Here is a 13,398-nt window from a genome sequence, read left to right on the forward strand (position 1 = left end):
CGGGGTGGGAATGGACAGAGACAGGAATAATAAACAGAAATAAATAAACAGAGATTAACAGAAATATACAGAAATAAACAGAAAACAAAAACCCCAGAAAAACAAAACCAGAAATAAAGAGAACTATAAACAGAAATAAACAAACAGAAATAAACAAAAATAAAGAGAAATAAAGGGAAATAAAGGGAAATAAAGAGAAATAAGGAGAGCCCGGAGCGGGACAGAGCTGGGCAGAGCCGTGACATCAGCTCCTCCTCCCACAGGGCTCTGAGCTGGAGATACAAACTGAACCACTGGACGAGCTGGACTTCGCGGCTCCTTTTGGTTCTTCTGCCTCATGCCAGCATAGCCCAGCCCCGCGAATTTCGGAGGGCACGGGGGGCTTTCTGCCCGCGGGGCTCTCAGGGAGCGCCCTTCGCTGCCAGCACAGCTCCAGCTGCCTCCAGCCCTCTGACAGAGGAATCGCAGGGAAAGAACCGCGGGGGAAAGTTGCAAACAGGAGCTTTTCTCGCCACAGGCCAGAACAGAAGGGAATTCTTCCCGCGGAGCAGCAAAACTTGCGGGATTTGGAGCACGTTGCTGTGAATCTCCCTCCGGCCGCGGTAATTTATTGGGAGTTAAATGAAGATATCGAAGGGTGAAGCAAGAAAACGCCGCTTGGAGGGTCTGGGAGGATGTTTTGCCATCACTGAAGGAGTGGACTTTAAAGTACCAGAAGTCGCAATGGAAAAGTTATGATTGAGATCTTACAGGAATTTGATTTCAGCTGTGCTTTTAACCTGAAATAGACCATGGAGAGACTGTTATCTCTGCTCTGTTGCCATTGTTCTCTGCTGATTTTGTTTCAGCACAAATACCAGGTAATGTTCTGAATCTGCTCAGTATCGAGATGTGCTTGGACTCCTCTCGGCAAGTTTTGCCTCACCGTGTCTCACTCTGTAATGTTTTATGTGCAGGTGTACGGAAACTATTCCCAGCTTCCCAAACACCCAGGTAAGGAACGCTCTATTTACAGTCGATGACAGTGTACTTAAACATTTTTTTTCCCAGTTTTTTCTTTTTAATTTCCTTAGTAGCCCCGAAGAAACTGAGCCCATGTTTGAACGTCAGCTCTGCATTAAAGATGTAGCAGCCCAAAGTTTCAGACTGTCCCAGTCACTGTGAGCTCAGTGCCCCGCTGCTGAATGTTCCGAACAGAAACACATCTGGAGAGAAATGGCTCCTGCTGGATATGTGGAGCATTCCTATTTACACGTTCCTTGAGTGCAGGTTTCTGAATCGAACCTCCACACAGACTATTTTATTTTCCCCCCCGATGTTCAGCATTTTTGATTTCAGTTGGCTGTGCCAGCTCGTACACTTTGCAGCGCTCGGGCATTCCTCCAAGTCCTCTCCCCCCTCCCACCCTCACACTTGGGTTTAAATCAGCCACAGAGCAGATTAAGGATTTCTCATCTGTTTCCAATGCCAAAACCCCTCAGAGCTCACAAGGGTTTGTGTGTGTAACTGCAGAATTCCTCTGTTTATATAAATAGTTTACCCTCGGGCCTCACGGGGGTGTGCGAGTACAGCTTTACTGCTCTGCCCGTCCGGTGTCGCTTTGCGCTTCTCGGGTTTAACCACATGGAATCGCTCTGGAGTGGAACAGCCATGGGGAGAGGCCGGGTCTGTTACGGGAGACGCTCAGCCTGATCCGTTGCCTTTGCTGCGCCTTTGCTCCTAAGCAGGAACAGGAGCTGCATTTCCCAAAACGCGGGTCCCTGGGCGGAGGAACACACCGGGAAATCCCTCCTGCCTCGGCTGGAGCCCCCAGGGCGGGTTTGGGCTGTGGGCTGGGGGGCCATCCTCCCTGGGATGCTCCCTGCCTCTGAGCCGGGCTCAACAAACCCCGGGCTCTCCTCTGGGCCGGGTCCTGGCCACTGGAAAGGGTTTGGTATCCCTGGGATGCTCCCTGCCTCTGGGCCGGGCTCAACAAACCCCGGGCTCTCCTCTGAGCCGGGCTCAACAAACCCCGGGCTCTCCTCTGGGCCGGGCTCAACAAACCCCGGGCTCTCCTCTGGGCCGGGCTCAACAAACCCCGGGCTCTCCTCTGGGCCGGGCTCAACAAACCCCGGGCTCTCCTCTGGGCCGGGCTCAACAAACCCCGGGCTCTCCTCTGGGCCGGGCTCAACAAACCCCGGGCTCTCCTCTGAGCCGGGCTCAACAAACCCCGGGCTCTCCTCTGGGCCGGGCTCAACAAACCCCGGGCTCTCCTCTGAGCCGGGCTCAACAAACCCCGGGCTCTCCTCTGGGCCGGGCTCAACAAACCCCGGGCTCTCCTCTGGGCCGGGCTCAACAAACCCCGGGCTCTCCTCTGGGCCGGGTCCTGGCCTCCGGAAAGGGTTTTGTGTTCAGGGCAGCACGTGTTTCCCTCCAGAGGTCTTGGCTGAGTTTGGGCCGCCTGGAACGCTCGGATCGCGGGTTTTGTGTGTGTCTGCTGCGGTCCCCGTCCCCGAGGCCGGCAGTGTCCCTGTCCCGGTCCTGGCACTGGCAGCTGTGCCCTTCTCTGCCCCCCGAGGAGAAGGGGACCCAGAGGACCCCAGACATCCCCAGGAGACACCCCCACCTTATCTGGTCGTGCCCTGCTCTCTCCTGGAGGGAAAACCTCTATGACAACGGCAAACATTTGGTTAGGTGGGCTAAGAATAGATCCTGAATTAATGAATCCAATTATGAATCATTTGTTAGATATCTCTGGTATAGTTGACTTTGGAAGAAAGTCTGAGTAGTTCTTGTGTCCCCACAAGGCGCAGAACTCGGAGTTCTGTTTCCTCAGATCCGCAATCGCTTGCTGAGAGGTTTAGCAATTTTATCAACTTGGCACTCAGGATAAAAAAAATAAATCTCAGGATCCCATCTGTGTCTAAATAAAAAAATAAATCTCAGGATCCCATCTGTGTCACGCCCCAAGCTGTACCCTGAGGATGGAGGCCACCCAGGTGCTCCCCAGGGTGGGCATCGGACACTTAAAAAACTTTCCTCTGTCAGCTTCACGCCTCAGTCTCTTGGAAGATCGTTTGGGAATGAAAACTGATTGTGGGGCAGGGAAGAGGAGATGGTGTAAGAGGAATCCTCGTCTCCTTGTCCCTGTTATCCTCTGTGTGTCCCCACCTCTCCCCGCCAAAGAAAAGCACCTCAGACTAGAAGGATGATGTTCCATGGTGGTGCATCCCTGGAAAAAACTTCTGAATATCTGTGTCAACCCACCCAAACTTTCTCAGCTGTAGGGCGTGCTAAATTTATTTCATCACATCTGATTAAATGAATTGTTTTGGAAACAAAGCGTTTCTTGCAGCTAGCAAGAGAGTAAGAAATTACAATTCAAGTTTCTCTACACGGTTAATGCCCTACCCTTAAAATAGAATTGTTAACAGAAGGTTTGGTTGTTTTGGGCAGCCCGCTGCTGGTGAAGTTTAAGTGACCCCATGTCCCAGAATTTGTTCAAGCTCTGGACAATCAGACTGTGCAGACAGGAATGCCAGAGGAAACCTGCAGGAGTTTGCCTTTGTCAGCTTCTCCACCTGTTGCTAAGGAGAACTTAATGATGGAAAATGAAATGTTTCCATCAGCCCCAAAGGCTTGTTCTGGTTTTGGGGTGGTGGAGAAGGCTCTGGAGGAAGAGCTGGTGCTGGATGGGGAGCTGGGAGCTCTTCCCTCTGCTGCTTAATGTTCTGGAAGCTCTTTCGGGAAAATCCAACTTCTTGGATGCCCCCGGCCACCCCTGGGGGAGGCAGGGGCTGTGATGTTTGCTGTGGAGCTGAGCATTCCCTGGTGTGTTCCCCTCCCAGTGCTCTGGGCTGCCCAGCACGTGCTGGAAATCTCAGTGAAATCTGGAAATTGCTCTGGGATGACTCCTCAGCTGTTACTGCAGTGAGTAACAGCTAAATCTGGAAATTGCTCTGGAAATCTCAGTGAGATCTGGAAATTACTCTGGAAATCTCAGTGAAGTCTGGAAATTGCTCTGGGATGACTCCTCAGCTGTTGCTTCAGCGAGTGCTGCCAGATACACGAGCAGAGATTTAGTCAGAGATTGTTACACCTTTTAAGTGCAATTAAAATGAAAATCAGCTGGGATTTAAAAGCAGGTTTTCTGCAGTGGCAATCAGTGACATGGCTTTAATCTGCTCTGCTGCTTTGATTTATGGTCTCGCTTGTGTGCCACGCTTGATTTACATAAAATATTTTGGTTACTTAACCTTTTGACCTCTCTTTCGGTTCTTTTCTGTGGAGACTTGTTACGTACCTTGTTGGTCTCTAACCATCTTCTAACCTGTGTTTCTTGCAAGGGTTCAAGGTCCTGGCATCAGCTTCCCATTACTGGCCGCTGGAGGATGTGGATGGAATTCACGAGTTCCGGGATACGAACGGAGGTAGACAGAGCATTCCCTGCCAATGTTCCCAGGCAGGAGCACGACTCTCTGTGCCTGGCTGGGATCAGAGGGGGCAGCAGGACATGAGAAAGGGGTTAACTTCTTCTGTGGCTCCGCGGTTGGGATTTTTTCCCCAGTCACTGTTTCTGCAGGGCTCCCATATCCAAACGACGTTGTATTTGTGAGCTGATTTTTATGGAGCGTTCTCCAAGGTTTTATGGGCTGTCTGAGCATTGCTGAGGTTATAAAGAGAAAAGGTTTATGAGCCAAGGAGTCATTGAAATCCCATTGTTATTAGTTGCTTTGGTACACGCACAGCATGCTCCAGCACACTCAGGGTCTGGGATCTCCGGCTCTGCCAGCGGGGAGGGTTTCTCCTTCCCTTTGATTTTGGAAAGAGCTAAATGCCCGAGCCCCTCGTGCACTTCTGAACGTTGCATGTGGTGTCTGCAGGAAGAGAAGTGCGAGCTCTCAGCTGGATACCCCTCACTCCTCTTTATCTGCTTTCGGGTATCTCCTTTAGAGCAGGGTTGCAGCATGAGTTCACATTAACTCAATTCTTTTTCCGACTGGGCGAAATCAGGAGAGATTTGCGGAGGCCAAGCCCTCGCTGCCGTGCCAGGGTCAGCTGTCAGGGCTGTGGGGTCAGGGGGAAAAGGGACTGAGGGGTTTGCCAGGGGTGTGTGGCTGCTGCAGCGGAGGAGCCCCAGACTCTCTGTCCCCTCATGTTCCCCTGAACTTCTCATCTGGAGGGTTCTGCTCCTTCCAGAGGAGAAGCTCAGCCCAGCTCAGGTCCCTCAGGGCTGTTTTATCTCTGCTCAGTTCCAGGCTGTGCTGACGTGCATCCCCAGAGCTCCCCACACACACAAAGTCTGCTGGGTGCTCCCCAAACCCCAAATGGCAACATCAGTCTCCTAACTGGGGAAAAAGGACCATAAATATCGAAATCCCTTCGTTGCAGGGGTGCTCGAGTATTTTAAGCCTCAACTTTGACCTACCTTTCCACAAAATTTCTGAGAGGAGCGAAACTGCCTGTCCAGAAATATATCTGGGCAATATTCTGCTTCCATTAGGAGCTGATGGCAGCGTTCCCACTGACTTCAATAGAGAAATAATTTGGCTTACTAAAGTTGCCACATAAGTTCTCTCAAAGCGTGTTAAAGCAATTTTCTGACCCTGGACTTCACGTGGTTTCAAAAAGAGTCAAGTGCTGCATGTCTAGCACTGTTCTGGCAACCACGTTACAACAAAGTTTTTTTTGAAAGTGCTTGAAAATTCTATATATAAAAATAAATATACACATTTATTATATATGTCATATATATTATATCTGTTATATATATTTTATATATTATATATTATATATACATATATATAGAATACAGCTCTTGGAAAAGGACAGTCGATGTTAGATTGTTTTTTTCCAATTTTGTTTCATTTTATTTCAGCAAAATTCAGAAACATTTTCAGTATCTTGGAGGAGAGAAAGCAGAGCTGGTCAGGTTCCTGATCCTACAAACCCGCACTTGCAGGAAAGGGACTGGCTCACTGAGCAATCTCTTTTAACTCCTGCTGTGACACGGTGTTAAAGAAATTCACAAATGAGGCAGCTGCAGGACTTTGCTGGAAGAATTTGGTGGGTTTTGTCTCACAATGACGTGCAGGGGATACCAGTGGCCACTGGGGTTGGTCTCTGCAGTGCAGCTCTGGCAGTGCTGCGCTGGATGGCTCAAATTCCTCTCAGCTGCTTGTGTTGGGCCTTAGCAGACACAGATATTATTTCAGCTGCCTCCAGCAGAGGTTTTATGTACCTGATATTTCACTTTGATATACAAGAAAAGTGCTCTTTATTGTGGTAATCTGCTCCAGGTGACAGCGTGCTTGGTTTTGGTTCCATTCTGATTGCACAACTCTTCTGTTTATTGCAAAGTCTTTCTTGTTTTTCCACTCATCACATCATGCAATTATTTTCATCCCATGTTTCTCCTCTTAAATCCTCGAAGCATCATAATCTGTCTGTCATGTTAATCCATTTTATTTGTTGAAGTCATTGTGTGTGGAGCCAGATTTATATCTCTCAAAGCATTCGTGTGGTGAGAGTGTGTCAGCAAATTGATGTTTTGGAAATCTCAGCACTGGAAGCAATTGAAGGGAAACAATCAGCTCGAAATACAGCAAATAAAAGGAAAGTGGCCATGCTCAGGTTTTTTATCTGACCCCGGGTTTTCCCTGCATTTTTATCTGGAGGGTTTTGTGCGTGTTTTTCTTTTCCGAAGAGCATTTGTCTTTTTGTTCTGTGAGCTCAATTGGTCTAAATCCCAAATCAATGTCTCTCCATCTACTTTCATGGGCTTTTCATCAGGCTTTATTTGCCTGCCCAGGGCAAACAATTACAGTGTGCAAGGTACTGTTAAATTTTCAAAATCAGAAAAAAAAATTAGAGAATAAAACTTTATTGTCAGACATTAAAAAAGCTGGATGTTTTCTCGTATTGGGATGGAGTTTGTTGTGTTTTGATTTGTGCCCATGGCTCTGATGCGCTCGCTGGGTACAAACAGGGAGGGCCTGGCACATCTTTCCATCTCCAGCTGAGAATTTTTACAAATTGAATTTTTCCAAAGCCCTGAGCCCTGTCCAGGCTGTCCAGCCTCTCCTGGCCTCGCTCCAGGGTGTCCACGTCTCCTCCCTGGGGAGCCGGGGACGTGGGGTTTGGGCTGCCAGAGCTCCTGCACCACTACCGCGACTTTTATTGTCCATGCAATGTGAAATTCCTCGCCAACAGGAATGTGTCTCAGAGCCCTTCAGCTGCAGCTGGAGGTTTTACAGTCTTATCTTCTCGGTAGCTGAGAAGAAAAGACTTTTTTAGTGACCTGCATTTCCCTGAGCAGGGGAAGCTCCCCAGGAGTGTTTGTGTGGTAGATGCGAAGGCCACTCCCCACCAAACCCCGATCTGTGCTGAGAGATATGAACTGACCATTTCATTACCGATTGTGTTTATTCATTGTTTTGCTCATTTGCGTGTTTTCTTTTGTTGTTCCACCCAGCTCTAAGAATCCACAACTTCACTGTGCTTCCTTCCCATAACTCTGCCTTTGTAAATACCAATGACTCTGCCTACTCTAACTTCTCTGCAACTGTAGGTGAGGAATTGCTCGGGTTTTTTTGGGGTTTTTTGTTCTGCATTTGTCAGGCGTGGATGGTTCTTGTAACCTTGGATTCAGAGTTAACTCTGAGTTTTGGTTCAAGTGATTGTGTGGCAAAATTGTTTATTGTTTATTATTATTATTATTATTATTATTATTATTATTATTATTATTATTATTATTATTATTACACTGTCACGCATGATTGGAAAAGCACCCCTGCAATGTAACCTGGATTGCTGCAGCTCTGGGAGAGGCATCCCCACGGGAATCCCACCATGGGAGGATGGGCCCCAGGGATCCCCCAAATCCTAAAAAATTACTATTGGGCTTAAGAGAAACAGAAATGGCATTTCAGAGGAACATATGAGAATAAACGGGTTAATTATTTCTTGTCTGTCAAGGCTAAAATGGAAAAGAAGCCCTCTGGTTTTTACTGGTTTATGATTGTTTGTAGGGGACACCTGAAGAAAAACAAAAGCAAGTGGATTTGCAAAGTCTGGAAGTGAGATGTTGTCAGTCAGGAGAACTTTGGTTAACACGATGGTTTATTTCAGGTTTTTTTGCTGGGGTTGCTGTTTTATTGTTGTTGGGTTGGGTTTGGGTTTTGGTGTGTGGTGGGGGTTTTTTTTGTTTGGTTTTTTTTTGTTTGTTTGGGTTTTTTTGTTTGGTTTTTTTTTGTTTGGTTTGGGGTTTTTTTGGTTTATTTTTGTTGGGTTTTTTTTGAAACAAATCTCTCTCTGTGTCCTCTTATTATTATTATTTTTAACATCCACGCAGTAGGGGATCCAAGGAGGAACAGAAAATGACAAGTTCCAGGCAGAAGCCTGGCAGCCTGGAAAGCAGCCACAGCAGCTCCAGGTCCCTCAATTTCAGTAATTGCATTTGTGCTGTGTGGGCGCAATTGAAATATGACCTCGTGCCCACTTTGCCTTAGGTATTCACTCACATCAAACTGTCAGAAAGCCTGACCTGAGGAGAAGGATGGAAATGGTAAAACTGTCACTTGGGCTGCTCAGATAGTAAGGATTTTATGTTGGAATACTAAACCCGTGATTTTTTTACTCTCTAGCAGTAAGAGTACGCTGGCAAATGGGAACTCTATTAATGATGAACTTCAAATGACCCTAATTCCTTCCAGTCCTCTCTTATCTGCTTTATAGACCATTTGCATAGTTCTCACATAATAAAATATGTTCAATATGAACATTTTAGAGAGTGACACCAATGGCAGAGGAAATTACCTTACGGCAGTTTTCCTGGACAGATGAATTCATAATTCAGGCGCCTTGAGAAGAGCTTAGAAATGCCTGATTTACTCCATAGTACACACCCACATTTTTTAAATAAACTGAATTTTATTTGTCAGTTGGAGGCAGGATGGTTTGATGGTTTTATCCTCAAAGGGAGGGGAAGATACCCGAAAGCTGATGTTTAAATAAGGATTTGGGATGAACTAAGAGAACACTGAAACTTGCATTCACTGCATTCACTCAGAGGAGGAAAATGTCCTCTCACTGCTGGAGCTCCCTCAGAGCAGCTCTTCCCAATAATTTTCCAGAAGAAATTATGAGGAAGGGTCCTGAATCCAAGGCTGTGAATCTTCAGAGTCCTTGCAGGAATGCCATCCCAAACACCGGTGGTGACAGGAAACGTTCTGCCTGCTCAGACACTCACAATTCGATGTTCTCTGCCCTGTGCAGGTGTTTTAACCCAGCAGAGGCTTTGATGGTGGTGTTTGGTGGTGATTTCCTATTGTTTCTATTCCACTGCTGAAATCAGTTAAATTGCCTTTTAACCCAGCAGAGGCTTTGATGGTGGTGTTTGGTGGTGATTTCCTATTGTTTCTATTCCACTGCCGAAATCAGCCAGGACAAACGAGAACAACTCCCCATCGTCATCTGCCAGCAGCACTCTCAGGCCTTAGAGGGGCTCCTGGAGTAAACAAATACCAGGTTTTGTGTGCTGAGGGGATTCCTGGGCTTTGGCTGGTGGGAGATGAACCAAGAGCGCTTTTCTTTGGGAGGGAGCACAGAAAATCACAAGCAGATCAGTCATTATCCTCCTCAGACAAAGCAATTCCGTTCCAGGTGCCAAGGCCACCGCAGCAGAGGGTGTCTGAAAAGGAGATCTGTTTCTGTCCTGGGAGTGTACCTGGTCAAGGGAATTTCTCTGGGTTATTTTTTAGTGAAAAGTGGGGTTTGGTCACCACCTTGCCCTTTCAAAAAATGAAAAAAGAGAAACGCTGTTTTGTTACCTTTTAACTGGTTAAAGAATTTCTTTACTAGCTCAGCCGAGCAGTGAGACGCCTCCTGGAAGTGTCTGGCATTCAAAACTCTGGGAAGCACGAAGTTTGCTCAGATCACCTTAAAATAATCATTTTTGGCGTATGGGTTCTGTCAAACAGCCTTTGCTAACCACAGAGCTGAGTGGATATGAGTGTAACGTTTACAAACCTGAAATGAAAGAGGTATCTGTGCGGTCTTTAAAAATACAACAAACCACTTACAAACAGAAACAAACAAAGAAACTGAACAAACCGAAACTGGCAAACTGAAACAAAGAACTCCAAAGAGAAAAAACAAACACAGAAAGTCACAAACCCATATAGCTGGAATGAAATAAACAATAAGTTTTCCCTTACGTGAATGTTAAACTGCATTTTGCTTTTGCTTTAGATATTGTAGAAGGGATGGTGAACAAAGGAATTTACGTGACCGAAAAGAAAGGAGTCACCTTCCTGTTCTTTGGAAGTTATCGGAATTCCTGCATCAGTAATCCAGAGGCTTGTGGGCCTGAAGGTGAGAAATTAACATGAAATATGACTGGCTTTTCTTTTGCTGCCAAATTATGTCATTCAAGAATCATTGTTTCTTTCCCCCCTGGAATGAAATCTAAAAATCAGGCTTGACACTTAATTGACTTTTGAAACAATTGAGCGTTGATTGCTCCAAATTTGGTCTTTTCTAACTGGAATTTAAATCAGAACTGATCACCAGCTACTCAGGTTCCGTGTGACCTCTCTGCAGGAGTGGGCTTGGGGTTTTTAGATCTATCTCCAGAGATAAGAAAACTTTTATGTCTCTGGTGTCCTGGAATCCATTTGTTTTCATGCTGAGATCCCTTCATTCCGTTTCCCTTCCCTTTCTCTTGCGTTAGAATCACAAAGTGAAAGGTCTGACAAGAGCTGATGACAGAGGACGATGGAAATTGTGTGTGACAGTCAAACCAAACATTTGCCTGGTCACTCACTCAGGGCATTCACTGGGGGCTCAGAATTCCAGGGAAATGGAAGGTTCCGTAGAAAATGGTGCTTTCCCTGAGCTCCAGCAGTCCCTAAACTCGAGCAGCATTGCTAATATTGAATTTTCTTGCTTTCCTGGATTTGGGCCAACCATCAGATGGGTAACATGCCTTGAAATAGGATCACTTTGGTTTGAGCTGCTGAAGAACTTTGGAGCGCTCAGAGAGCAGCTGGTGCCCGGCTGTGCCCTGGCAGGGTTGGGAAAAGGGGTCCAGCATCCCTTCTGCTGCTGCTGTGTTTGGTGCTACCTGCTGCATCTTCTCCGATTTATTTTCATGCCACTGGGAAATAAAAATCATCGGGAAGTCATATTCTTTCCACATCTGTAGTATTACACAACAATCAAAATAAATTATTTTTGCAGTACCAGAGCACTCACAGTATCTCACAAACAAGGACATTAAAGGCATGAAACACTGAAATGTTCAGGAGATAAAATGCGAGGAGGAGAAATCTCATAAATAATCAACACTAAGTCACTGGAGCAGGTATTAATAAAAGGAAAATAAAAAGGAAAAAAGGCAACATCCTTTTGTCTAAAGAACATGTCTGGGTTTGGGGTTTTTTTTTTTGTTTTTGTTTTTTTTTTTCAAATCAAATGCACCTATGGTGAGGATAAAGTGAAATTTATTCCTGCTGCTGCTGCTTAACCATCCCTTGATGTGTTTGTGTGAAAGTGGCGTCAAGCACACTTAACCAGGGAATGCCTTTGGAAAAGGTGCTAGGATCTTCCCAGGTGAAACACAATTACCCGTGAAACCAAAATCCCCGTTTCTGAATTTCACAACGCTTCAGGGCTGTTATTTTCACTTGAGAAAACAAATTCTTCCCCCGATTTGCTCCTTCTCAAGCAATCTTTAAATAATGGTTTTCTGTAAGCTCTTCGGGCTCATGGGAGTGGCACTTTCAGTCAAAAGGAACATTCGTGGAAGATGCAGGAGAATGTTCTCTTATTCCTTGGCTTGAACTCATTTGGAGGAGCTGCATGTGGTCAACAAAAGCGAAGTGTGAGTGAGGTTTGATTTGCCGCCGGTGTGTCACTGATCCCTCCTGGGGCAGCCTTCATTAAAGAAAGCCATCTCATGGAAATTACATTTATTCATTGATACGGGGCCTGGAGAGCTGCTCCGTTTTACAGGATAGGGGTGAAATTTACTGTGAACTGGGGAGGATTATTTGTGGACCAAGTTAATCACATGTGCACTTGCAGGACTGTGTTGTATTTTTGGGACAATTCTTTTATTTTTGTGTAGGTGGGGGATGCGGGATCTTTCCTGTGGCTCTGCATGCACACTTCTCCCTTTATTTCACCCTCTGCTCTCAGGAGCTGTTGGAGCACCGAAGGGTGCAAACACAGGGGGTAACATGCCCAGGAAATCCAGCTGTTGGAGCACTGAAAGGTGCAAACACAGGGGGTAACATGCCCAGGAAATCCAGCTGTTGGAGCACTGAAAGGTGCAAACACAGGGGGTAACATGCCCAGGAAATCCAGCTGTTGGGGGGCTGTGCTGGGGGAGCTCAGGAGCTCTCACTGTATTCAGCCTGCCTGTGCTGGGGTTGGGGAACCCCAGAAAAAGTGTGGGTGCCTTTTGGAGATCAAAGACCTCTGGTTTTCACTGAGAGAAGCTGCTCAGGACACAGTGGTCACTGCTGTGTCCTGGCTGTGCTCCTGGGATGCAGAACGAAGGGAGGGACTGTTTATTTGGTTTAAGCTGCTGGAGCATTGTTGGTGTTAAAAATGCTGTCCTGGGTTATGCCAGCCCATGGTCTGTCCTCAAAAGCCGTCCCACTGTCTGTATTCTACACACTGGAAGTTTTTAATTGCACTCGTTTTATTCATTCAAGTCTCCTCCTTGCTTTCCTCAGGAGTCACGTTTTCCTTCTTCTGGAAGACTCAAGACCAGCAGGCCAAGCTTCTCCCTGCCTCTGGTGGACGAGTCATTTCCAGTGGCTTCAAAATCTGCTCAAACGAAGGCGAAGGCTCCGTGGAGTTTTACACCCGTGGCAGTGCAATGATGAAATGGAAAGCAAGCTTTAGTCCACCAGGTAAAGTTCCTGGGTTTAAAACAAACCAAATTTCTTTGTTATTTTCCTTTGTTCTTGCAGACAGAGGTAGTGAGGAGAGCACAACTCCAGGAAAGACAAGTGGGGATATAAAAATAGCTACAGCCCTCTGTGCTTAAGAATTCTCTTGGTGTGGGGAGGGAGAGATCAAATGCAAACTGAAAAGCAGTGATGTATTATAGAACATTTGCCATTCACTAGCAGCCCTTGGATCCTGCCTCCAGTTGTGTCTGCAATGGAGTCCTGATTGACTTCCGAGGGTTCATGCATGTTTGGATGGAAACATGAGCAAAGAATGCAGATTAATCCCTGACAGCTCCCAGTGTGTCCAAAGGCTGCTCTCTGCTGAATTCAGGCTTTATTTGGTAACTCCCTAACTGCTTTCCTGATCCTGCTTTCTGTTGAGTGTCAGGTTTTCTATGCCAAGCCATAGCATTAATAAACATTTTGGTGTGTCACGTATCTCACTGCTTCCGTC

General features: G+C 46.5%; 1 protein-coding gene across 3 annotated transcripts in view; it reads left to right on the forward strand.

Annotated features, from left to right (window-relative positions):
• Positions 1 to 217: 217 nt before the first annotated feature.
• ADGRD1 (adhesion G protein-coupled receptor D1) overlaps positions 218 to 13,398 on the forward strand; it is a 135,641-nt gene continuing 122,460 nt past the window's right edge. For 2 of the 3 annotated variants that reach the window (XM_066199749.1, XM_066199750.1), the window contains exons 1-6: positions 218 to 860; positions 957 to 993; positions 4,326 to 4,409; positions 7,454 to 7,549; positions 10,231 to 10,353; positions 12,723 to 12,902. In XM_066199749.1, the coding sequence (XP_066055846.1) occupies positions 792 to 860; positions 957 to 993; positions 4,326 to 4,409; positions 7,454 to 7,549; positions 10,231 to 10,353; positions 12,723 to 12,902 (589 nt within the window). In that variant the 5' untranslated portion in view covers positions 218 to 791. The remainder of the gene's footprint in view (positions 861 to 956; positions 994 to 4,325; positions 4,410 to 7,453; positions 7,550 to 10,230; positions 10,354 to 12,722; positions 12,903 to 13,398) is intronic. The other variant, XM_066199752.1, reaches the window with a different exon arrangement.

Source organism: Chamaea fasciata, unplaced genomic scaffold, assembly GCF_029207755.1.
Source record: "Chamaea fasciata isolate MVZ Bird 193981 ecotype frontalis unplaced genomic scaffold, bChaFas1.0.hap1 SCAF_18, whole genome shotgun sequence".
NCBI lineage: Eukaryota > Metazoa > Chordata > Aves > Passeriformes > Sylviidae > Chamaea > Chamaea fasciata.